Source organism: Acipenser ruthenus, chromosome 3 (assembly GCF_902713425.1).
Source record: "Acipenser ruthenus chromosome 3, fAciRut3.2 maternal haplotype, whole genome shotgun sequence".
Lineage (NCBI taxonomy): Eukaryota > Metazoa > Chordata > Actinopteri > Acipenseriformes > Acipenseridae > Acipenser > Acipenser ruthenus.
The window spans coordinates 5,274,072-5,300,415 of NC_081191.1; the positions used below are offsets into that span (position 1 = coordinate 5,274,072).

The 26,344-nt window shown below is 36.5% G+C and overlaps 1 protein-coding gene across 1 annotated transcript in view; it reads left to right on the forward strand.

Annotated features, from left to right (window-relative positions):
• The window catches only part of LOC117394477 (TBC1 domain family member 5-like), a 169,162-nt gene that overhangs the window by 103,019 nt on the left and 39,799 nt on the right, over window positions 1–26,344 (forward strand). The window contains exons 5-12 of the mRNA XM_059010796.1: window positions 275–364; window positions 461–535; window positions 5,701–5,768; window positions 6,221–6,323; window positions 8,126–8,214; window positions 8,666–8,716; window positions 9,442–9,511; window positions 10,810–10,982. Of these exons, the coding sequence (XP_058866779.1) occupies window positions 275–364; window positions 461–535; window positions 5,701–5,768; window positions 6,221–6,323; window positions 8,126–8,214; window positions 8,666–8,716; window positions 9,442–9,511; window positions 10,810–10,982 (719 nt within the window). The remainder of the gene's footprint in view (window positions 1–274; window positions 365–460; window positions 536–5,700; window positions 5,769–6,220; window positions 6,324–8,125; window positions 8,215–8,665; window positions 8,717–9,441; window positions 9,512–10,809; window positions 10,983–26,344) is intronic.

The following is a 26,344-nucleotide window of genomic DNA, read 5'->3' on the forward strand; positions in this document are numbered from 1 at the left end:
TTTTGCCATTATACTTACACTTAGTGGTGGGGGTCAAGGTTGCCCCAATTGTTTGACATTTCCAATTGATTCCAATGTAACATCTGCGCTGTCTGTTTATCCTGTTCATCATTGGAAATATTGACCAGCTGTTTGTACAGTATGTCTCTGTGTGTTCGAGTGTTTACTGTGCAGTTGAGCTGCAGCAATCATAGTCTATATATTAACAACCAAAAAGCTAAACACCTTTGAGATCCCTGTGGTTATTTTTCTTTTTTTTTGTAACTGTTGACAGCTTTATCTTGATGTTCTTCCTGAAGACAAAAGCCAATGGATGAATAAGACAGTGGAGTTGAGAGCCCAGTATGATAAGATAAAACAAACTGTAAGTAGCAAAATATTTATTGAATTTTTTTTTTTTTTTTTTTTTTTAAGATATTTATAGCTGTATTTATGTCTAATATTAACTCCCCCCCGAAAGCATATAATCAACCCTCGAAAGGCTGCTGGAAAGCATGACTTGGTTGTGAACAATCCACTATCCCAGGATGAGGGGGTGAGTTTCAGTTGTTTTAATTTTTTTCTAGATAACCTGAAACCTCAACTCATTGAAAAGTAGATCATGTCTAATGTCATGTATGTGTTACTATATATATATATATATATATATATATATATATATATATATATATATATATATATATATATATATATATATATACACAGTGCCTTGCAAAAGTATTCAGACCCCTGACCAATCCTCTCATATTACTGAATTACAAATGGTACATTGAAACTTTGGTCTGTTTGATATTTTATTTTAAAACACTGAAACTCAAAATCAATTATTGTAAGGTGACATTGGTTTTATGTTGGGAAATATTTTTAAGAAAAATAAAAAACTGAAATATCTTGCTTGCATAAGTATTCAACCCCCACACATTAATATTTGGTGGAGCCACCTTTCGCTGCAATAACAGCTTTAAGTCTTTTGGGGTAAGTATGTACCAGCTTTGCACACAGTGTTGGAGTGATGTTGGCCCATTCTTCTTGGCAGATTTGCTCCAGGTTGTTCAGGTTGGTTGGACGACGCTTGTGGACCGTAATTTTCAAATAGTGCCACAGATGCTCAATGGGATTGAGATCAGGACTTTGAATGGGCCACTGTAGGACATTCACCTTTTTGTTCTTGAGCCACTCCAATGTTGCTTTGGCCTTGTGCTTGGGATCATTGTCTTGCTGAAAGGTGAATTTCCTCCCAAGCTTCAGTTTTTTAGCGGACTGAAGCAGGTTCTCTTGCAGTATTTTCCTGTATTTTGCTCCATCTGTTCTTCCTTCAATTTTAACAAGATGCCCAGTCCCTGCTGATGAGAAGCATCCCCACAGCATGATGCTGCCACCACCATACTTCACTGTAGGGATGGTGTGTCTTGAGGCATGGGCAGTGTTAGGTTTGCGCCACACATAGCTCTTTGAGTTTTGGCCAAAAAGCTCTATCTTGGTCTCATCTGACCACAAAACCTTTTCCCACATTGCAGCTGGGTCACTCTCATGCTTTCTGTATTGAGTAACGGCTTCTTTCTTGCCACCCTCCCATACAGGCCAGTGTTATGCAGGGCTCTTGATATGGTTGACTGGTGCACCATTACTCCACTCCCAGCCACTGAACTCTGTAGCTCCTTCAAAGTGATTGTTGGCCTCTCTGTGGCTTCTCTCACAAGTCTCCTTGTTTGAGCGCTGAGTTTTGAGGGACGGCCTTTTCTTGGCAGTGCCTGCGTGGTGTGATGCAGCTTCCACTTCCTGATTATTGATCCAACTGTGCTCACTGGGATATCCAAACACTTGGGTATTATTTTGTACCCTTTCCCTAATCTATGCATTTGTATTACTTTATCTCTAACTTCTGTAGAATGCTCTTTGGTCTTCATTTTCCTTCAGATTCACAGCCTGACCAATGATCCTTCAACAGTGGGGTTTTTATCCAGAAAATGTGACAGCAACTTTAATGGTTCACAGGTGGAGGCCAATGGTAAGGTAATTGTGTCCTCGTTAGGGCAATTTCTTTCATCGTTGTAAACTGGGAGCTTCCACAGCACAGGGGTTGAATACTTATGCAAGCAAGATATTTCAGTTTTTTATTTTTCTTAAAAATATTTCCCAACATAAAACCAATGTCACCTTACAATAATTGATTTTGAGTTTCAGTGTTTTAAAATAAAATATCAAACAGACCGAAATTTCAATGTACCATTTGTAATTCAGTAATATGAGAGAATTGGTCAGGGGTCTAAATACTTTTGCAAGGCACTGTATATATATATATAAAATAAAAATAAATACTTTACAATGATCTAAGAAATCCCTATGTTATGGTCAGTATCAGAAAAGATAATCTCCAGTATCTGCAGGGCAAGTTCTCAGATGTTTAGAATAGTTATGTAGGTATGTCACAGCCGACCGTGACCGGGAGCTCCTAGCGGGCGGTGCACAATTGGCCGAGTGCTGCCCGGGTAGGGAGGGCTTAGGTCGGCAGGGGAATCCACGGCTCGCCGCGCATCAGCGACCCCTGTGGCCGATAGGGCGCCTGTGGTTCTGCAGTGGAGCTGCCAGATCTGTGTTGTCCTCCGGCACTATAGGTCTGGTGGCATCGCTGTGGAGCTGCAGTGTGAAAAATGACAGCTTGGGAGGAGCACGTTTCGGAGGACGCGTGCTCCAGTCGGCGGGGGAGGGGGGGGGGGGTGGCGTTGCAAGCGGTGAGCCGAGGATACAGATAATAATTGGGTATACTAAACTGGGGAGAAAAATGGGGGTAAAAAAATTGGCGACGACTAAATTAAAAAAAAAAAAAAAATAAAAAAAAATAGTTATGTAGGATATTCAGGGGCTGATGTAAGGATACGTGCAAAATGATTTGTGGCTGCAAAACACCTCTATAGCTGCCAAAAAACGTGTTTAGCTGACGTAAAGTGGGACTTTAGCGGTCACAAAAAATGCGGCGGATGTAAAGAATGGTTTTCACAAAGTGTTCTGCCCCCGCTATCAAATTAGCACTTTGCCATCATTAATCCATTCAAATGATATTAAAATATATTCAAATGAAGAAAAGAGCATGGAATTGGGCGGGGATCTGGAGTACTAAGTGGGTGCAAACATTATAATGAGATGTAAGGATTTTGCCTTGCACTTGGGAAATTGCTGACCCTCCAAAAACTTTGCACCTCCTCTGACAAGATGAAAACCATTGTAGAAGCGAATAATTAAGAGCTGAATAAGAGCACACACCTGCAGAGACCTGTCATTGGCATGATGGCTGCTGTGGTACACTTCCTCATGCAGCGACGCTTGGCTGTTGTTGAGGACAGGCAGGAAAACCTTCGGAGGAGAAGGGCAAGACGGAGAAGATCCTGCATATTCAAACCCAGGGTCACCTTGTTTGGGATGGATTGTCCTCTCAGCTTGCCTCCAGCTGTGATGTGTAGCGCACTTCCTTTTTACTTTAGCCAACTGATAACACAAAATAAATCATGCTGCTGCATTTTACACATTACTGTACAGTGTAAAATAGTGTAATGAAGACGCTAGTCAGGAGTGCAGGCTCTTTATTACGCTTCCTTTCTCTGGAACCGACGACAGAACCCCCAGCCAGGTCACCGCGCTGCCTAAATACAGTCTGGAACTGACGACAGCTAAGAAATGCTAAGAAATAAATAATAATAATAATAATAATAATAATAATAATAATAATAATAATAATAATAACCGATGACAGAACCCCCAGCCAGGTCACTGCGCTGCCTAAATACAGTCATGGTGGACCTGGCTGAGACAAGCCGACATAAAAATAATAATAAAACATTTGGATACATTTATTCAAGTAAGGCACTGAAAATAACTGATAAAAACACAGACAGAAAACAACCAATAAACGATACAACACACACACACACACACACACACACACACACACACACACACACACACATAGTCCAGAGGACACTCCCCCACCAGTTGCTGCTGCCGCAGCTCGGAGAGTTCTCAGTCTCTCAGCGTCTTGCCTGAATGCACCGTTACAATAGTAGGATTATTTTTTAATTAAAACTAAATGATTTTAGCGCATTTTCTTTTTTATTGTAGCCCACTTAATACACAATTAACAGAAAACAGAACACACACTTTACAGAAATACATTTTTTTTTGTTTTGTTTTTTATTTTATTTTCCTTTTCCCTTTTTGATGGTTTAAAATCCTTTAAAGCGTTATGATAATAATAGACGTTATGATAATGAGGCTCAACCAAACACTTGTCAAATGAAAGTCTTGATTGTTGGAAAGTAAATGTGCCAATTATAGAATGTCTCTTAACAGGCACATTTGTATCATTTTATGTCAAGATCAGCCGATAGCTTTCGGCTTTACGAAAACGGAAGCCAATAGGCAGTGAGAAGAGGTGGGACTAAGTGAACAGGACGCAAGCAGGAAAAGAGAAAAGCAAAAAGAGGAGATCTGAAAAGTTTTACTGCACTGCATGCATACAGTTTAGTTTAGTGAAAACTAAACGTGTCTAGCCCTAAAGGCTGCTTGAGTAGGACAGCTGGCACATCTACTCAAATTGGCAATTTCATTTCTGTATGTGTGTGGACCCGTTCTGGCCCTGGGGCCCCCGAGTGCTGACGCTGGCCCTGCCATTGAGTTCTGTCACTTGCTAAGATGAAAGATTGTAAAGGTGAGGGGCCCTGGATTGAGAGCACCTCTTATGTCAGTGAGTTCTGCCTTGGTTATTAAAATATATTTTCCTGGTACTATGGAAATCCTAGTACATTTTCAGATAAGAACTGAAAGCGAGGGGCCCCTGTTTGGTTTAAGTTGCCTCTGCTGATAAGAAACTCAGCAACAAGCACAATCCAAAGGGCTCCATCAAGGTTATTAAATTAAGTCATAGTTTTGATGAATTGTCTCATTTTAGGCTAACATAGATTTCTGCAATAATATTTCTGCTTGTTTTAACACTTTCTAAACCAATACAGATTTACAATATTATAAGCAATGGTCTTTTAATCACAGTGTCCAGTTTGCATCCAGGATATCAGACTGCTCCCTGCAGGATTGAAAATCTTTGTCCGGTTCTGCTCTCAGTGGTTCTGTAAAAACCACTACAGGGTCTGGTATCCAGCACTCTGATGTTGGCTGAGGCTTTTCCAAATAATTTCATGTTGAGTGACCTCAGCCGTAAGGACTCAGCTCCTCATTAGAAAACTTTTATTTTCTGTGCAGTAAGAGGACTTTGATGCCCTTACTTCGACATATTTTCACCACAAATCTCATACAACACCTACTACTCTCTGTACTCCTAACTCACCTCACCTGTGGGCTGTAAGTACGGCCACTAAATTGCGACCCTCAGTGCAAAGTAATTGCCTGGCTGCTAGTCAATTTGGATTTTGCAGCTGCAATTGTTTGCTCTGCACCTATCCTTACATCAGCCCATTAATGTATTAGAATAAGTTCTGAAAAGGTGAATGGTTTTCAAGGTGTCAAAATGCAGCTTATGTGTTTTCGTAATAACCACGGTTTAAAATGTAAAACTTTGTAATTAATAAAAGACCCAGAAAACACATGTTTTAAATATGAGCATTTATTGATTGTTAAACTAGTTATTGAGTGTCTGAAAAACATTGTTTTTAATTTTTCTGAAAAAAAAAACCAACAAAAATAAACCCCTAGAGCCTTTGGAACAAATTCTTCCAAGATAAAGAACTGCGGGGGATGGTTCACCAAGACGTCATGAGAACGTAAGTATTAAAACTAGGTGGGTTTTTTTGGGCCTAGTGCCTGAAACATTGTTCTCAAGAGAAATGTACTCATTATCTGAAACATTTTGGTACTTTGGATGAACTGAAAAACGTGTATTAATGGATGCTATTTTAAAAAAATGTATATTATGCAATTGAACACATGGTATTAGTTTATGGAAATAACATCATTTCCTTTTGTTTTCTTAAATCTATAGCAAGCTCATGAGCAATAAGCAGAAGCGGCTAGGTAAAAACAAAAAACAAACAGAAACCATGATGATTCTGAGTGGATACCGCGAAAATAATCAATGTACGATTAGTGTTGCATTATCCAATTAGAACCAAAAAGTATCTGCTATGTAGTACAGAAGTTCAAACTTGTGGAATAACCTCCAATAAATATCTGGACAGGTGACCTATTGTATGACAGCATGCTTCTTATGTTGCAGGTTTCCTGAAATGCAGTATTTCCAGCAAGAAAGTGTTCGAGACATGCTTACAGACATTCTGTTCTGTTATGCTCGTGAAAATGAACAGTTGCTTTATAAGCAGGTACTCCAACGTTACTCAGGAATTACCCAAACATGGTTGTGTTTTAAATGAATGATAAATGGTTTGCAAGGTACACTATAGCGGGTCATTTAACCCCACAATTAACAGCTAGCAATGAAGGTCACATTTTTTGGTCACATGACTGCTGTGTTTGAAGGCTGTGGTTCCTGTAATGGAACCTTTTTTTTTTACTACGCTGATTTTAAATAATAATAATAAAAATAAAAAAAATTATCCATTATTTTATAAGAAGAATATGGTACCTAAAAAAATATCTACAAACTTTATCTGGGGTGTTCAAATTCACTGTGACATTTTAGATCTGGACTTTAGGGGCAGGCACTGAGGCAGTTTATGATTTTGTTGTTCTCAGACACCCCAGTTGTCTGGCTGCTGTACTGATGGAGTGCTGCACACGTGAAAGTACCTGAGAAACAGCGACTTTCTCTCACACAGACTGCTGAGGGGCTATGCAAATAATGGAAAGTGAAGCAGAACAAAATGTGGAGATCAAGTGTTTCTATCGAAAGGAACAATAAGAAAGGCCTAGCAAATGCATCTGTGGAGACTGCAAGCCACTGGGAAGGGAAAGATAATTTTTTCTGGATGCATTTGGTCTTTTCCACCAAATGCATCCAGAAACTCTTCGTAATTTCAGCTTTTGTTTTGGGATGTACTTGTTTTTAAGGAAATTGTATCAGAGTTATTAGCTCGTCTAACTCTCTTGCAATAAGTCAGTTTACTCATTTACCACTAAAACCTTTCTTCCAGTAAGCCTTTCTACTTAATCTTGGAGTTAAAATTTTTAATAATGCTTCTTGGGTACCATTGTTGACTACCTAAGCATAAACACCAACACACTACTGTATTTATGCACAGAGAAAACACACTGTCCATAGGTTTAACTGATAGATTTTAATATGACATTTTTTCCCCAATATAGTCAAATTCATGGTTGAATGTGTGTACTCCAGTTTATGAAAAAAGAAAAAGTATCCTAAACAATACAATATTTGTATATATAATAAGAATTGTGTTTATTTTAGTTTTATGGTACAAATGTGTTTATACCAAGTTACTTGCCATTGACGTTTTCTATGTCTGTAGTTTGTGAACTTAGCAGAAAAATAACTGTGTGTGATTGACATCTATTTAACAACATTAGTAACATTTTAAAATGAACATCGGAATATCTGTATCCTTACGAAGGTTACTTATTGGAACACAAATTAAACATATTTTTCCAGACAAGTTCTGTCATGTTTTGTCTTTACAGTTAAATAAGTACAAGAACATCATATGTTGTCTGTGTGATGCATTTGCAGGGTTACTTGCAGTTGTTAACGGTCATATTTTCTGTGGACTTAATATACAATACAATAAGAAAGCAAAAGAAAGTTTCTCCATTCATAGACAGTGTTTAACTCTTTCAACACTCTGGTCTAGGAGATAAAACTCAATTCAAACTGCACTATGAAACTATGTAATATCAGTGCTGTCTTTCTGTAAAGTCTTTCTTTTAAATACATGACAGTTGAGATTGCCCACTTGTTATACCATGCTTTGTTCTATTTTAAGCTGTTTAAAATTGCCCCTGGCACAACCGCAACTACCGTGCGTCCTCTGGGACCGTTACACAAATCATCTTGAAGTAGTAATCTTTTCCTTTGTTTTTAAAAGAGGGTGCCTTAGCATGAATGCAGTGTAAAAGGCTTGTTTTAAAAAGGGCAGTGTATTTTACAGTGTAACAGACACAAGCATGTATTGTAGTATTTAACGATTCTTATCTAAATCCTTGTTAGGGCATGCATGAACTGCTAGCTCCCATTGTCTTCATCCTACATTGTGACCACCAAGCCTTTAAACATGCCAGTGAAACTGGAAACCCAAGGCAAGTTCTTGACTCTGTTTTCATTTTCTATTGTTGAATTATGACAGTGTTATGTTATAGATGCTAGGAAGGCTGTGATTGAAAATGCTGAATCAAATGTATGCAATTATGATATCAAACAGTTTCGTTTTTGGTTCTACTATTACACTGGGCACTTACTGTGTATTTGTATCATATTTCAAAAAATGCGTGCCATTCTGAGAATTAAGAGATTTGCATGTTAATTATGAAAATATTATTTTGTTGCTTATACAGTTTCCTATACAATAAAGTGTATTATTATTATTATTATTATTATTATTATTATTATTATTATTATTATTATTATTATTATTGCTGTTGTATGTTAAATGATACTGATTTAATTTATTTTATAACAGTTTTTTAAATAGTAAATAAAGTATATGTGGCTATTCAGAAGGCATATCTGACAAGTGTTTTTGTGTTTCAGTGAGGAAATGAAAGCCCTTTTAAACCCTGACTTTCATGAACATGATGCCTAGTAAGTTTAATAAAAAAAACAAATATAGGATACTATTTATGTTAAACATGGGCCACTAGCAAATCCTTAAAAACATAATTACCTAATTGCTTTTTTTCTGATTTAATTGTTTAAAATATGTTAAATACAAAAACATGCTTATTTTGTTAGTCTTAACATTAAACTGGGTTCTAAAATGTGGATAGCAGTATATAACATAGTAGTAATAACAAAGCAATATAAGCTTCACTACTTCAGAGCCAACAACGACTTTACTGTAGGTATCATTGGGTACAAATGTCCATAGAAGGAAATGTAAATCAATACAGTGTAAATTACGTGTCATCTTGAGTCCTGTAATAAACAATGGATCGCATAAATATATTCGTTCAACCTAAATGAGATAGAAAACTGTGCTTTTGTGGACGATCAAGGCCTTTGTATTTATTTTGTACTTGCCTTTTAATTATCTGTCCACTTAATTGCATCATTGCTTCAATATGGCTACTTAACATGGGAAACACATCTTTGAAATGTGTTATTCAGATTATATCCTGTTGGAGTTTTGCAATATATTTAATAAAAGTTTATTGCCAACAACAGTTATTGACATTTTACGCTTTGTGTATTCTTCTGGGAAAGTGTAGGTCTAAAAGCATAGTTAAACAATGAATGAATGTCACTCAAACTTCTCTAACAGTAAGATGTTCCATGATAAAACAGCCCTTTCTTATTTCTCTCCTTAGTGCAATGTTCTCACAGATTATGGAAACTGCTGAACCGTGGTTTTCAAATTTTGAGCGTGAAATTCGAAGGGTAAGTAATGACACAGTACAAAATAGGTGCATTTCCTTCCTTTTAGATAACATTTACTTAAATCTTGTGAAAAGGAAAAAAAAAATGTAACACTTTGACAACTGAAACTGAGTTGATGAACTCTTTCTTGGGGCATGTCTTTACATGTGTTTAGCCATTACTTCATTTGAAGTCAATTATGTTAGGTTGCAGATAACTGGTTGTGAGTAGCATTCCCATTGTTATCTTTGACTCTTCAAAGGACACTTCATAGTTATCAAGGTGGAGATTTCACACAGTACTGATTGCTTACTCATATGTATTGTACTTTAAACAATACAGGTATAACATACAGCTGTGGCCAAAAGTTTTGCATCACACTATAGAAGTAACTAATTTTACTTCATAAAGTCGTATGAAACCCGCTGAATAATGTTACATTACATATGGAATTACATACCGCATTGTATTTTTCCATAAATGTGACATTTCAATACTACTATATTATGGCTTCCGGTAGACTTTTGCGATATCATTTTGCAGTTTCTTTGATTACATGATGTTAAATAAAAGATCTAAATTATGTTCGGATTATATATATATATATATATATATAGATAAAAAAATGTTTTTGTCTCAACCCTAACTTCTAGGTGATGCTAAACTGTTGCTCACAGCTATACATTTAGAGAGGAAGTGATCATTCCCAAGGAGAGGTTCACTTGCAACAATTAAACATTTACATGCAATCTTTAGTTCATAACTTGGTAAATTACCATGTGAAGGGCTATCAAAGACCAGACTTTGACCTCAAACGTGAAGCTGTGGCTGTGAAGGTAGGTTGCTAAAGGGAGTTTATAAGGACTAATTTATTTCCATGAATACATCCTAAATATGTTTTCAAACAATCCATTGTTCTGAATGGGTTTCCAGTGTACTACCATGCGTCTGATCATCTGAAATTCCACTCTTACCTACTGTAAGTCAAGGTTCATGGTCAAGATGATGTTTTTAAAGGATTTATCAATCAAATTAAATGTATATAATGCCTATCATGGCAAACACGCCCTGAAGCACCCAAATGATGTCCACACAGTCCTATAAGAATAAAAATTAAGCCATCTTCTTTCACCGCCACATCCTCATGCTTCAAGTTTTGTAACACCTATCAATACTAATTTGTAAATGCCTGGGGTGAAAGGAAATGCATTTCAAAATTTGATATAAACATTTTCCCTGTCTCGTACATCTTCAGGTTATGTGCTTTGTGTAGTGTGCAGACTGGTACAAAGTGCCTAAATGAGCATGTTTTTCCTCAGGGAAAGGAAGAGATGATAACAAGCATACCCTTTGCCAGACCACAAGACACAGGGCCCTCTGTTGCAATTGTAACAAAAGTTAATCGGATTCAGGACCAGCTGCTGAAGAAACATGACATTGAACTCTACATGCACCTAAACAGATTAGAAATAGCTCCACAGATTTACGGAATGTGAGTCCTTTTTATTATGTTTTATATAACAGCAGTCCATCCTCTCATCTTGTTTCCAGGTATTTGTCAGAACCCTAATTTCTCGGAAGAAGTCAATGAAGGTTCTATGTTAAACAAATTAATAACAAAGATTTAGTAAAACATTTAAATGTATTGATCATGTGCTGTACATTATAATGCAGTATATTGTAAACATTGCTGGAATTGTCAGGGCAATGCATCTATATTTTTGACTAATGTAATAACAATACTGCTGAGAAAGCTGACATTATTATAATATATGTTCATGCATAAATGAGAACATTGAACGATGCATTATTGTCACACACACTGCAGTATGGTTTGTTTAAACCAAAACTAGTAAATAATAATAATAATAATAATAATAATAATAATAATAGTAATAATAATAATAATAATAATAATAATAATAATAATAATACATTTCTTACTGAAAGAACATTTAACAAATCTAAATATAGGGTTCATTTGTATATATATTTTTATATATATTTAACTTTTTGTTTAATAGCATACTATTGCTGTAGAAGACCTGTTATTTATTTTTTGGATGGAACAGCTTGTGATGTTTTATTCATCATACCTAAGTAATACTGTACCTTTTTCTCAAAGGTTACATATTTTTAGGAACTAGAGTATAAATTTATCTGTTTAACATTCACAGTAATTTTGCAGTGCACGTACATTTAAAGGTATTTGAACTTCTCAGAGGTGAAGCTTTGCAGTTTAGTGAATGTTAACCACAAATGACTCTCACAGGAAAGCCTCAGTTACGTTTAAACAATGATACACTTTTTATTAAAACCGTGTATAGCTGAGTGTTACATTGAATCTGTTTCTAGGAAGCAACGTTAAATAAAGTTTCCATTTCCATACCCTAACTTAATTGTTTAGAGAATGAAGAGAATTTTCACCATCCATGACAGCCTATAGTGAGGTAGATACTACTTCATTTTCTGGAAACTTGTTAACTTTTTGTGAACTAATCCTTAATTTACAGTATGAGTCTTCATACTGTAGTGCTGTATTATTGAGTGTATTTAGTATTCGCTTCCAGACAGGCCTTTCTTTTTTGACAGTCCCACTCTGCAATATTCCTACAAGAGAAAGTGATTTATTTATTTATTTTCAAATGCAGCAGCGGTTTAGCACATTATAATGTGATGTGGTTTACAGTCATGTGGAATTCCAAGGAGTATTTTAAGAAACCTGAATAAATCAAGAGCGAACATGGCTGTAGATCATCAACGTGTGCCACCCAGAAGGATACAAGGTTAAATGATACACAGCAGCTCATGACACCTACATTTCCCAAGTGAAAGCTCAGACAAATATGTAACAAATCAGATAGGAGCAGAACGTAGAGGGAAGGAAGGGAGAGATGTACAAAACCACCACTAAATAGTAAATGCGGTGTGTGTTTTCTAATTAAAACCTGCTCAGCAGTTCACTGACAGTTATCCTAGTTAACAGGCTTTGTTGTATGTTTTTTTTTTTTTTTCTCATCTCCTTGTGCTTGCTCCAGTTGTTAAAATTATAGTGATTAGCTATCGTAAGGTTTCTGTAATAAAAATGCATCAGCTGGCCAAGGTTTTCCTCACTCATTCAATAACCCATTAATACAGCAGAGCTGCCCAGGCGTCTTTATAATAACAACTTGGAGGTGATTTTAATCAGCTCGACCAGCTGGTATTTAACAGCAGATGTTGGAGACGCAACATATATACCACATTACTGACACGTTTTGTTTTTTTCTTGCTATTTCTTCGCCACTTTGTACCATAAAAATGTGTTTGTGCAAGTGCGTGACGATATTTAGGTATAAAGATTGATAGATATGAATTGATTAAGTAATAGATGGATGCTTTCATAAATAAAAGAAGGGGTGTCAATAATCTAGACATGAGAAAACAGTGGAAACCGAATCCAGACAGAAACAGACTGTACAGACATCATAACAAAATACAACGGGCAACTACCCCTTGAAATGTACTACAAACAGGTCAGTGATTGAAATACAAAATGCCTGACCCAAATTCTGGACTTTTCAAATGCAGGAACTACTATCAGAACAAACATTGCATGTTGTTTAGAAAAGTCTGTAGTATAAACAGTGAATTATGAAATTACACAGAAACAAACCACCAAAATGTTTTGAAGAAAATTAATTTGTGTTCAATTGCATTAAAGTGCAGAATCTACAGTACCATGAAATAGGCCCACCCATCCCTTACTGAAAAGGGGTCCTACTGTGTACAGATTTGCATTTAGTGTTACACAAACACTGTGCAGTAATCCTGAAACTAGTCAAACCACAGACCTGTCTGCCGGATGATGATTGAGTACCAGAAATTAAAATACAGCAAAAGAAAATATTACTTTGAATGCAATTTGAATAAGAAATTTCACTCAGCAAGCAATTATTCACTTGTTTGTAGTGAAAAGTGTGTGTTTAGGTTTGTTTAGCATGTTTGACAACAGACAGGTTGATATATTGCTGGGCACAGCGGTAGGTTGGACTTGACTGGTACAAGCTTCTAGTGTTTTGATTAATGGTAACTGTTTGGATGAAAAGGAATGTTTTATGTACAACCTATAATGCTGGAACACAGGAGTCAACTAGCAAGATCTATAATTAGTGCTCTAGTTAGCATGAGAAATATGCAGGCTTGGTAGTCTAGTAGTTTTTATTATTATTATTATTATTATTATTATTATTATCATTATTATTATTAGTTTATTAGTTTTCTCACTGTCTTAGTCCTAAATGTATTTATATATGCTTTCTGTTTTTGGAGACATTCTACTATTATTGGAGACCCTTTCTTTTAGACCTATGTGTTGGTTTGTTTTCGTTGTGCCCAGGGTCTGCGTGGTTTCTGCTGCTTTCTTTTTTGTAATCGCCCTAAGGTCGTGACATTTTTTTAATGTCAAGTGTCTGTCACTTAGTGTCCCAGTGAATTTATTTTGTTAGTCATTTCTTTCCATGTTTCGTTTATTTTGTTAGTTATTTCTTTCCATGTTCCTTTTCTTAATATCTTTTGACCCTGTGAAAAGAGCTGTTTAATACATCGCACCCAAACAGTCTACGATATATTAGTACATAGAGCCCATTATCTTGAAAGAAACCGGTGAAAAAAAAAACACTAGCCTGGATGTGGACTTGACAAAAAATAAATGCATCTATAATATATAGCTCTAGTACTTACTGTAATGTATAGAATACAATATAATATTAATGCAATATGGTAAACTTAGTAAACTTGGTAAAATAGTTTCACCTTACATATAACCAAAACTTCTCCAAATGTACTGCAGGCTCAAGTAGAACATTATCCATCCTTGCCTTTCTTCTAAATTTGCAATCAAGAATCAAGGGTCATTCCACATTTTTAAGAATGGACAAACCATAGCTCTTTTTTAAGACTCCACCACCCTCTCGCCTCTCCCTGGCATCGCCACTGCAGTCACTGCTGAATATTTATCTTATTTGTAAGTCACACAGTTCATAAAGTAACAAAGGCAATAGCACTATTACAATATCAAAGGGGTTCTTGTTTTTTTGGACAACATGTGTTAATAAGTTAACATTACTAAACAGTCCTCCGTCGGTTATGTACAAGGTCATACGATTCTGAATCTACACCACTCCTTATGAAGGATAATTTGTTAAAAAAATAATATGTAGTGAATAAAATAGATACAGATAATATCATGTATGTATTTAAATACATAAATGAAAAATCAATAAATATTTTAGAATTTATGAAAACATACTATAATTATGTGTCATAAGTGAAATGGCAGGACTTTTGGTAGTGGATCACTTTGTTGAACAGCAGTATAGTGTCCACAGTAATGATGCCTATTGTATTTGTGTACACGTGTTGCTGTTAATTGCTTCATGGTCTATAGTTGATTAATAAACACTGGTGTCTTTAGTGAATAGTATTTTTGGCATGCTTTAAATGTATTTCTTAGACAGATATGAATGTATTTCACCTGATGCTGTAACATTTCTATTGACAACCTTATGCAGTTGTATTTGTTGTTGAGCCATGCATTTTGTTTTTTATGATTTCCAGTTGCCCTTCTGTAGTTCAACACTAACAAAAGATGAAGTTGGTTTGGTATATGAGATATACATCAGGTACTAGTATATCCAACATGCAACATTACAAGTTATGTGCCCACTGAGGACAAACCGTGCCAAATGTTTCTGTGCTAAACTTCAGCTGAGCTCTTTAATCACAACATATCAGTTACCCGTATTAGATCTTCACATTGCTCTTGTGCTGCTATGAATCTCCATATGTGCAGAGTGTTAAAGTGTTAGGTCATAAATCAGCAAAGCTTTAATGAAATAATAATGCACTGGCAACCCACACTAAATAGGCAATGTGTGCATTTTTTTTTTTTTTAAATATAGATTACAGTAAAATAAAACACACTATTTTGCAATGAAGTAGTAAGGAATGGGAAAAAAAGATATAGAATGTAGGAATAATGGCCACCTGCTACTTGATCGCCCTGACTGGGGCTGTTCATTTTTAGCCCAGCTGAAGGCTTCATAGATTTCAGCAAGGATCATGTCAAACATTTTCTCATAAGTTTATACCAAATCTTGTTAGTGTGACTGCTCCAATAATAGTAGAATGTATTTATTTTCTATTTTAGTTGCTCTCTTCCTTTTGTACTCTTTATATTTTGGCCAGGAAAAGATTAGATTGCTGTTAAAATGCCTGTAATGGTTAATCTGTATCAGCAGTTATATGAGAATAGAAGTATTGCATGTTAATTTATTCATCTTCTGTATAAATGAAACAGAATACATGCTGTTTTGTTACAACACGGTGCCTGTATTGTCTTTAAAAATCGCTCCAATTAATACTGACCTTAGAATCACACTCCCCTGTTGTGCTGCTTGTAGTCAGAATCGCTGTCGGCTTAAGTGATCAAAGTTGAGGATTACGCTTCTTTTTTTCTTCTGAAGATGCAAAATTGAATTTGATTATGTAGTTAAAATGAGTTTTCTCTATGTTGAAAGAAAGTGTTGTTGTTTTTTTAGCAGCAGCTTCAAGGCCTGGTTTCAGTTTGCCACGTGCTGGTTTCCTCTGGTTTTCTGGTTTCAAAGAATTTTTTTTTTATATATATATACCTTTTTTTAGTATCCGTTCTTGAGTGGGCATTTTCAAAACAAAATTAAAATGTTTTAGTTGCAAATAATTTAGGAATGTTAAACATACATAAAAATGATCAACATGTATGTGTTGTCTTGATACATATGGGTCGAAGTGCTCAAGGGCTTGAACACCCACAGGAGTTTCATTATAATATGTGGAGTAACAATAGATTTAGCTAAAAACATTGCTCAACAGCCGCATATATCTGCATTCTATAAAATCAAATATATTGAACAACGAAGCGCATACAACAACGTTTTGAAAGAACTGCTTTTACTTTGCATTTTCTCATCAATTTCACTCCATTTCCAAAGTCGGCTCCTTTGTATTGATGTATTACTTTAATGTACTGCAGCTTCTGTCAGGACACCGTTGTTTGGAAATCTAGGCATTTGTTGTAATGCTATCTTTCAGCTCCCTGGGTGTAGGTTCATGCACAAGTTAGTTGTGTATTCCACAACACTTTGGTTGACTCTTCTTTAGAAACAGCAACACTTACATCTTTCTCATGGTGGAGGTGAAGAAATGCATTACAAAACAGAAACTACTGACATAAGTTGAATAAACTTGGTATCAAAGATTTGGGACTCCTGCTGGCCCCTTTATTCACCCAAGTGAAACAGTAGTACAGTACAGGAGACCTTGAAGCTTTTTTTTTATTTTGTTATTATTATTATTTTTTTCTTAAAGCCTGTGACAGAACATATGTTGCAAATTTTGCCAAACAAAGCAGTCCCTGTCCCATGGTTCTGTCGGGAGAATCCCCTGGTGGCATGCTCACCCATCACACCATCATTCTCGTATCACATCGTGACCTCCAGCACTGGGTAAATATGGACATTTTGCCTGACATAATGGATTTGAGCAGATATTGCTTCGTTATTCCTTTCGTGGAATCTATTACACAGTTGCATGCTCCACATGTTGCTTTGGCAGAAATAGGTGTGCTTTTGCACACATGGCTTTACAATCAGAAGTCTGTTGTTTTAGATTTTGGCACTGAGGTTTGCCTCCTGCAAATGGTTTAGCCAGATAGGCTAGTCTCCTGTAATGCCAGATTGGCTTGGCAGCACTCAACCATCGTACTTTTGTCTGGACCGTGGTATCTACTGTGGTGGTTAAACACAGCTACTGTTGGATCTTTATACCCTTGTTACTGTAACCTCAGGTATTTCAAGACGGTACATTATTGTTGTAATAATACCTTGTAAAGAATACTACCACGGATATCCCAAATTTAATTGTTCAATTCATTCTGATTGGTCATTATCTACACATTTCAGCATATTATCTGAGAAAATCTCAAACAGCTGGTTGTTTGACATGCAATCGCTCATAAAGCAAAATTAATTGAATACAATTCAAATTGATTATACCTAAGTTAATACGAAATGAAAGAGTACGTAGCGATGTCTTGAAAAATATAGCGTTACACGTCCCCATGTGTTGTCACAACTGTTTAAATAACGTACCTGTCATTTTTCTTTTCATTGGTAACATCATGACAACGTTTTACACTTATAACTTTAAAGTCTGTTTCAAAGCTTTTTTCAAAATGTCCGCTCTAGTGCACTGGGGTTTGAGATCAGGGTTGTGTCCTCTAAATCACTGCAGAAGAGCAATACAAAATAAAACATAACAAGTGCTTTGGCTTTTCTTTTCTGTACCTAATAATGGGTTGTTATTACTGTGTTACCTGTTTGCCACACCCCTGATCTCAAACCCCAGTGCACTAGAGCGGACGTTTTGAAAAGAGCTTTGAAACAGACTTAAGTGTACAAAGCTTACTCTCTAAGATCCTACTAATTCCTGCTTGGTTGAGTGAGGAAAACATACTTATCTATGACTATGGCCTTGCTGGCTAAAGGTATAACCAAGATAAATATAACCAAGATAAAATGGATGGGTCATGTTCCTTACACCAGAGAAAAGCCAATTATTTTGAAAGAAATTGTAGTGTTTTGTTAATTTTTATGTTTAGAAATTAAACACACAAAAGCTAAGAATTGGGTAGTATACAGTACATTTCACCCCCATAAAACACTTACATAAGATGCATAAAACACAGCAAATGCATGTTCACCTTATCATTAAAATGGATGCCAGGTTGCATTCCATACAGTATTTCATTTTGCAGTTTATTTGAGCTTTCTAAGTTCTTCAAAATCATTATTAAAAAGTTGGTGTTCATCCTGTGCTCTGTCTGTTAAAACAATTCTGAGCTTGCCCTTGGTGTATTTCACTTGGAACAACAGACATCCCTGTTTTTCATTTTGCTTTGTGTTACACTCTAAATGAGTTCAGAAGGCCTGGTGCATTTCCTGAGCTAAGACCCAATGCATTTTTATTGGTATCTGGAGGATTTCAACAGGTTCTAACAAGAAAAAACAACATATACATTGCTTAATATTAAGTAAATGTAAGTCAGTCACACTGCTTTTACTGGTCAAACGTTTTCTGAAAGTAATGTGCTTTGACAGGCAATTTACTGAGTACCCTTGCGGGGAGACATGGGTTTGATGGCTCGTATTATATGGTATTTGACATTTGTCCCCAGTCAGACCGGATGCCACATGAAAAATGTACTCAGGCAAGGAGCTCCAAGGAATAAACATTTCTCTAGTGCAGCTCACAGGGGACTCAGCAAGGTGAGCAGAACTTCAACTTGTCACGGATGCACGGTTCTGACAAACATAAGTGGATGCTAATGGCTAAAATAAAGTCCCATAACCATATGGCTAATTGCCACAACAATATCTTCAGTGTTATTAATCAAGTTTTCATAGTGTGCCATGATAATTGGAATAATTAGTAACAGCGTAGGCATCGCTTGCCTCTGCCACACACTCTGCAAGCAGGGACCCCAAAGACCTGCAGTTGCACTTTCTTCCTCCTTGTTTACTGCTCTGCTTTGCAGCAAATACTGTGTTTAATTAATGAATGAGTTCCTTGTAACCAGAGCCTGTGTTGCTACCTACAGTGTTATAGGTCACAAAGGTAGCTAAATGAGGACACAGCTTGCTATTTTTAAAGGTGAAGAGTTCTTCATACATTTGGAATAGTGAGGATCTGATGCTGACAAGGTTTTGTTTAATATGACTTAAGCATGTTTTCTGTTGTACTGTATTGTGCTGTACAGCTGACCAGAGGATGACGTGTGTTTGAATGGTTGCCCATTGCAGGGTTACAGTGCAGTGTTCAATATCATTAGGCCTTATATTTATAATTAGAGACCCATGTTTTTAGCAAATACAAAATAGCACGATATAAAACTAAATGCAACCTAAAAAAACAAATAAAACTAAATTCAAATATAAAGCAAAATGACATTTTTAAATTGGGAGGTTTATACAAAAACTACTTTAAATAAATATACTTCAAATCGTAGTTGTCTAAGGCTCAGCCGTTACCGTAGACACGGTCTGAAGGGAAACGGAAGCTCTGAGACTAGCACTACGCAGATGTGTAATTTGGAGCAGGTCATTTGGGAATTAAAATTGTGATGGAAGAGAAGAGATGTTTGTTTCTAAAATGCCTAAACCGTGCATAACAATTAAACAACACTGCAAAATGTTCTCCTGACTTCTCTTGGCTAACTGTTTAATCCACTGGAGAAGCCACTCGGGCATCAGTGGATAAAAATATGTTGAAGGAATGTATTGTGAACGTGCCACTGCTGAGGGAAGTGGAAATACATTATTTTGTGTTGTGGTACATGAAACTAAGCGACCGTGTGAAAGATGCAAAGATGCAGTTAAGACTGATTTTGACGGCTCTGTAGTTATTATTGCCATGCTGTTTGGGCTCAGCTGGCAGAATGCCAGTTTATCCAATACCATGATTTTTTGTCTCGTGTACCCTGTGGTTTCCGTTGACTGTGAACATAAAATACTCACCAGGGCAGCAGTGTGGAGTAGTGGTTAGGGCTCTGGACTCTTGACCGGAGGGTCGTGGGTTACAACAACAGCAGCAGCATTTCGTCATTAGGCTCAGTTCTAATCAGACCACCGTATTTTTCTACTTGCCAAGCAATACCACAGTTCACAAAAAGGGAGAAAAACATGTGCGAGTAATCACGACTGGAAGTGAGAAGCAGCGCATAACTGTAATGCTCTGTGTGACAGCAGACTGGAAATGAGAAGCAGCTCATAACTGTAATGCTATGTGTGACAGCAGACTGGAAATGAGAAGCAGCTCATAACTGTAATGCTGTGTGTGACAGCAGACTGGAAATGAGAAGCAGCACATAACTGTAATGCTATGTGTGACAGCAGACTGGAAATGAGAAGCAGCTCATAACTGTAATGCTGTGTGTGACAGCAGACTGGAAATGAGAAGCAGCTCATAACTGTAATGCTGTGTGTGACAGCAGACTGGAAATGAGAAGCAGCTCATAACTGTAATGCTGTGTGTGTGACAGCAGACTGGAAATGAGAAGCAGCTCATAACTGTAATGCTGTGTGTGACAGCAGACTGGAAATGAGAAGCAGCTCATAACTGTAATGCTGTGTGTGACAGCAGACTGGAAATGAGAAGCAGCACATAACTGTAATGCTCTGTGTGACAGCAGACTGGAAATGAGAAGTAGCTCATAACTGTAATGCTCTGTGTGACAGCAGACAGCTGCAAACTGCCTCCATACATTGTTTTCTTATATGAGTAGATGCGTCTTTGTAAATGCATCTTTATTTTTTTTTCCTCAAGTTGAGGGTGGGAAATTTGGGCTACGGCTTAAATTCGAAGGAATATGTTATATAAGCATGAAGGAAGAGTATCAGACTCCCTCTTTTAATAATAATGAAAAGATTGGGGTGACCTCTCTTTTTGTTCTGCCTGTTTTTTAATGTCAGGTACTCATTTGTTATTTTTTGTTTTGTTTACAGTAGCAAGGTAATGGATCTACCGTTAGTGTTAATGTGGAAATTAAATAAGTGTCACAATGTTTGTGGTTCAGTTAAATAATAAATAAATACAAAATGTGTTTCCAGAGACCTTTTTTGGGAAGCCTAAAGGCCTATTTACAGTCCTGTGGCTAAGGAGCATACAGCAACCCAGGCATTGTCATCGGATAGCTTTCCTGTCTCTAGGTTATTTGTAGGTTGTATGAATTTAGTTTGAGTTTCATTTGAAAATGCAATGAGCTGTGAAGGACCAAGTCTTATAAAAGTGTATAGTCATTAGATTGCAGCAATTTAATAATGGATGCTTTGGCACCGATAGTTTCTATAGCATTAGCAAAAAAAAAATTAACTACAAATAAAGCAAGCTTTATGGTAGGAGTCCCTCGACATTCTAGAAGCTGGACATTTTTTTGCTGCATGTACAATGATTCCATGGCATCAAGGAGCTTGTTTTAATAAACACCTGTTCATTTAAAAAGAAACTAACAGCAAACAACTAAGTAACACATTATCAAGATTTCTGTCCAGTCCAGTGAGTTGTTTGTTTTTAAGAATGTATTTAAAATAAAGCCAAGTAGGACTTCATGGTAGAATGTTCATCCCAAAAAGCTCCAAAGTGTATACCGTATGCACACACATTGTATACATTTGATTTGAAAATGTTGTTTATGAAGCCAGCAATAGTCTGTAACAGTTTAAGACTGGAATTAAAGACTGGAGTAAATGCATTGAAAATATGACCCAATGTGGTGTCTCATATTGGACATTGCGTCGAATATATGGACGCCTCGGGGCATTGTGAGACACAAGACAGTCGAGTGCCTCCAACCCCTAAGAAGTCTGTATATTCAACGTACATGGACACCCTGAAGGGCCTTATTACATTTACAATCCAGGTCAAACTGGATTTGAAGAAAAAAAAGCATAAATCATGTTTAGGGCAAAATATTATTAGTTTTTTTTTTTATTAAATATCCTTCCGTCAATAAAGTAGTCCCATTTATAACTTTAAACTACACACTAAATTAAGTGTAGATTAATTTTATTGGAACATGCAAAATAAAGTACATCTGTATTTTGATGTTGTGGACATTGCCATTGAAAAGGAGGAATAAAAATAAATAAATACAATGACGTCTCGGATTTCAGTAATTTTTCAGGATATGTTTCTGAGAGGGGTGGATAATGTGCAGAAGTGTTTGTGCTTTTATGTAGCGTTTACAAACCTCTAAAAATACATTATTTTAAGTGACAGTTGGCGTGACTAAGTATAAAGACAGCAATTTATTTATTTCTGTTGCTATCTTCCAGTTCATTTAATTGTTCTTCATCCAAATCAGCATGTCTGCTTACTACTTTGGGATTTTTTGCAGGTAATTGGTCACTCACTTTCATAGTTACAGCTATATATATATATATGTACTTTTTTGTGGCAGTAATTTTATAAAGTTGCCACCACCACAAGCCTCATCTCAAATCCTTATCTCAGATGGCTAGGTCTATAATTCTGAAATCATATGTCTTGGAGACCATTTGAAGTCCTTAATGTGTGGTGACTTGTACATGGCTGCCATATTGAGTGCATGTGACTTCTCTGCGGTATACAGACAGAACACCTTGAGTTGCTGCCTTAATATTTGACACACAGTGATAGTGTATGATCCTTCTCGTTAAGGTTCCTTACTGGTACTGTGCAGTAAAAATTAACTGTTTCACCGTCATAGTGTTTTAACCGCTGGTTATATTAAGGTACAGACCACACACACACACTTTACAGTTAATAGCTGCTTGTTATTTTTTTCAGTTCAGTTTTATTTGAGGTGTTGTCCAGTAACTCCTACTTGTTTTAAATTCTGTATCATTAGAAATGTTTTTCATACAATATATTCATAATGCGTGTATATATTTACATTCCATCACATTCTAGTTAGTTATCTTAGGGGTATCTTTCTGCATAGTTACTTTGTGTAGATGGCCAGATCTAAAATTCTGAAATCATAAGAAGTCAACAAACTTTCCTTAGCACTCAGTTTTTATGTCTTTTATATAAATATGTAAACTGTTCTGTAATTGCCATGAATATGAGGTTATCTTAAAGAGTGGTGCTGTAGTAAATGACTGATGCCTTGTAAAGTGTGAGTTTTTAAATCTATCATTTAATGATGTGTAGAAAGTTTGATAACGTGTGAAAGTCGTCTGACAGCATGTGATAACGTATCTGGCACAGAATAAAAAAGTTAAAATATTGGTTCAAGTAAAATATATTTACTTGATTGCCTGTGAAAAGTGTGATCTGACAATACAACAACACATTTTGCTCAAAACTAAACATTTGTACGGGAGCTCCCAGGGGGCGGCGCTCAATTGGCCGAGCGATGTCCGGGGGGAGGGAGGGTTAGGTCGGCCAGGGTGTCCTCGGCTCACCACGCACCAGCGACCCCTGTAGTCTGGCCGGGCACCTGCGGGCTTGCCTGTAAGCTGCCCAGAGCTGCGTTGTCCTCCGACGCTGTAGCTCTGAGGCGGCTGCACGGTGAGTCTGCAGAGTGTAAAGAAGCGGGCGGCTGACGGCACACGCTTCGGAGGACAGCGTGTGTTCATCTTCTCCCCTCCGAGTCAGCGCAGGGGTGGTAGCGGTGAGCTGAGCCTAAAAAAAAAAAAAAAATGGGCATTTCAAATTGGGGAGAAAATAATAAAAATTAATTGGCAACGACTAAAAATAAATAAATAAATAAATAAATAAATAAATAAATAAATAAATAAACCTAAACATTTGTGATATGTGGAAATTAGTTTTGTACTTCTGGTGTAATTCCCAGACTGGATTTGTATGTTTAAATTAAGTCTGATTGTGTAAGTGGTAATTTTAAATGTATGGTGGATTTAAGTTATTTTATGTTTTTATTTTGCAATGCTATGGATTTTTTTGTTTTGTTTAGTTTGTTTGCAGAGGCTCTATGCTTGCTGTCTGCCACGGTCAGTCCAGTAGATGTGATGGTGGTTAATTTCCACAAATACATTTAAAATAAATAAATAAGACAGAGGCGAGTTCCAGCGGTCACTGCTATTGCTGCTGACATGTCTGTCATGCTTTACAAATGTTACCTTAAAAATACTTTTAAACTGTAACAACTGTTACTCTCTGAGCTGTATTAAAAAAAAAACTTAAAATGTAAACAATCAACTGACACCTGCACACCAAAAGAATGTACTACCCTTTCTTGATTCTACTGAAACTTGTGTCTTTGTTGGAATCCAAAATGTAAGTTTGACCTATAAATTCAACAAAGCATTCTCTCAGTATGCAAAACTATAGCTGCAACTTTCAAGACTAGAATTAAAAGACTCAAAACTAACAACGTGAATAGTTGACCAAACCGAAGATGGATGTAAAGTGGATGTTATTGTGACTATTACCTGTATTATCTTTTGTATGTTACTGACATTCCTTGTTTTATTATGGGCAAGATGATGTAATACAGATCCATTACATTAGCAACCAGCCAATCCTTTCCATGTCTTTTGGTAATAATGTGGTAAAGTCTATGGAGGGAGATCACTGTCAAAAAAAATATTCATATCCATAAAAAGAAAGTGTACTTATAATTTCAGGTACAAATCAAACGTACGAGTACGACTCAAGAAAAGCTACGACTCAAAAATTTACAAGTACAACTCACAAAATTACAAGTTGGATAGAGCGTGAAATCACTGTCAAAAATACGTCATAGAGGTCACAGGACAGGCTGCTGATTGGGGGAACAATCGATGAGTATTTAACAGCGCATGCGTCCAGCACCTTGCATTGCTGATGGAAGGGAAGGAGTGGTTGCACGTTGGTGAAATGTGTAGGTGGAATTTTCAAAGCGGGAATATGGCACAGAGTCGCCCAACAGATGAACAGTCTCAGTCTCAGCAAAGATCTTTTATATACACACGATAGTCAACTCCAACTTTTTTTCCTTCCCCGCCGATGTGGTGCATCATGGGAGTCCAAAGAGTTCCGGTGGAGACTTTTCTCCTATCTCTATAATGTAAAGTCTGCTTCATTTCCGACTCAAAGCTTTCTCTTTTGAAAACGATTGCATTTTTAGCAAGATTCACCTGGATTTGTTTAGAGGCACCCCTCCTTAACACACAGAGTTATTATTTATACGATCGATGTTTTCACTTGGCCTGACAAGGGCTCTTTTCGCCGAAGTGCTGTCCGGGGACATGGTTTGGCTGTCAAGGGGTTGGGATAGCCAGTGATCGAGATTCTATATCCATGATATTGGGTAGATTGCAGTAATGTGATTTGAATGGGAAGAAATATTATTTTTGAATAATTGATTTAATTCTACATTGATATCCATAGATCAAATATAAAGTTTAAGAGAATAATAAGTAAAAGTGATATTGTGTGTGACTGTAACAATAGGGATTTTCAGCAAAAAAAAAAAGGAGAGGTCCAAATGCCGTCTAATATTTTTATTTTTACATTATATGTAATAGCAGAAATGTAATTATGAACAACATATACCAGCAGTGTGAATATAATAATAGGTCCTATCCCAGGCTCTGACTGTCCCACTCCGGTTCATCACAATCCGTACAATACCTTAATAACTACTATTGCTTTATAATTAAGTGAAATAATGTTTTTATGTGTACTTTTAGACTACTGTATTAAAAAATGTTCAGTCATGATTAGCTATTGTGCAACTGAGAAGTGAGCTAAATGCAAGCGATTTTCTTTAAGACGTAAATTTGCAACTTTTTAAAATTAAGCCGTTGTTATTAATTTCCATAATTTTTTTTTTAATAAGACATTATTTTAAATAATTAAGGCATAAACAGTGGTTCATAAATATAAGCCTAATTAATAGTAGGCCCAAGCCTAATAATTGTAGTGATTGAAATAATATTAATGATGATAATAATGAATTAAAAATATACCTAATTAACCTAATAGACCTAATTAACCAGCTATCAAAAAAGTTGTTGCAGTTCAAAAAAGAATTGAGTTGCCGCCAATCTCGTTCACTGTCGATCGCTGCCCATCCCATCCCTGACAACCAAGCCAAAGATCAAACCACGCCCCCGTCTTGTCTGCTCATGAATATTCATGAGAGCCGGCAATTTCGGACAGCACTTCGGTGAAAAAAGCCCTCGTCAGGCCAAGTGAAAACATCGATCGTATAAATAATAACTCTGTGTGTTAAGGAGGGTTGTCTCTAAACAAATCCTGGTGAATCTTGCTAAAAATGCAATCATTTTC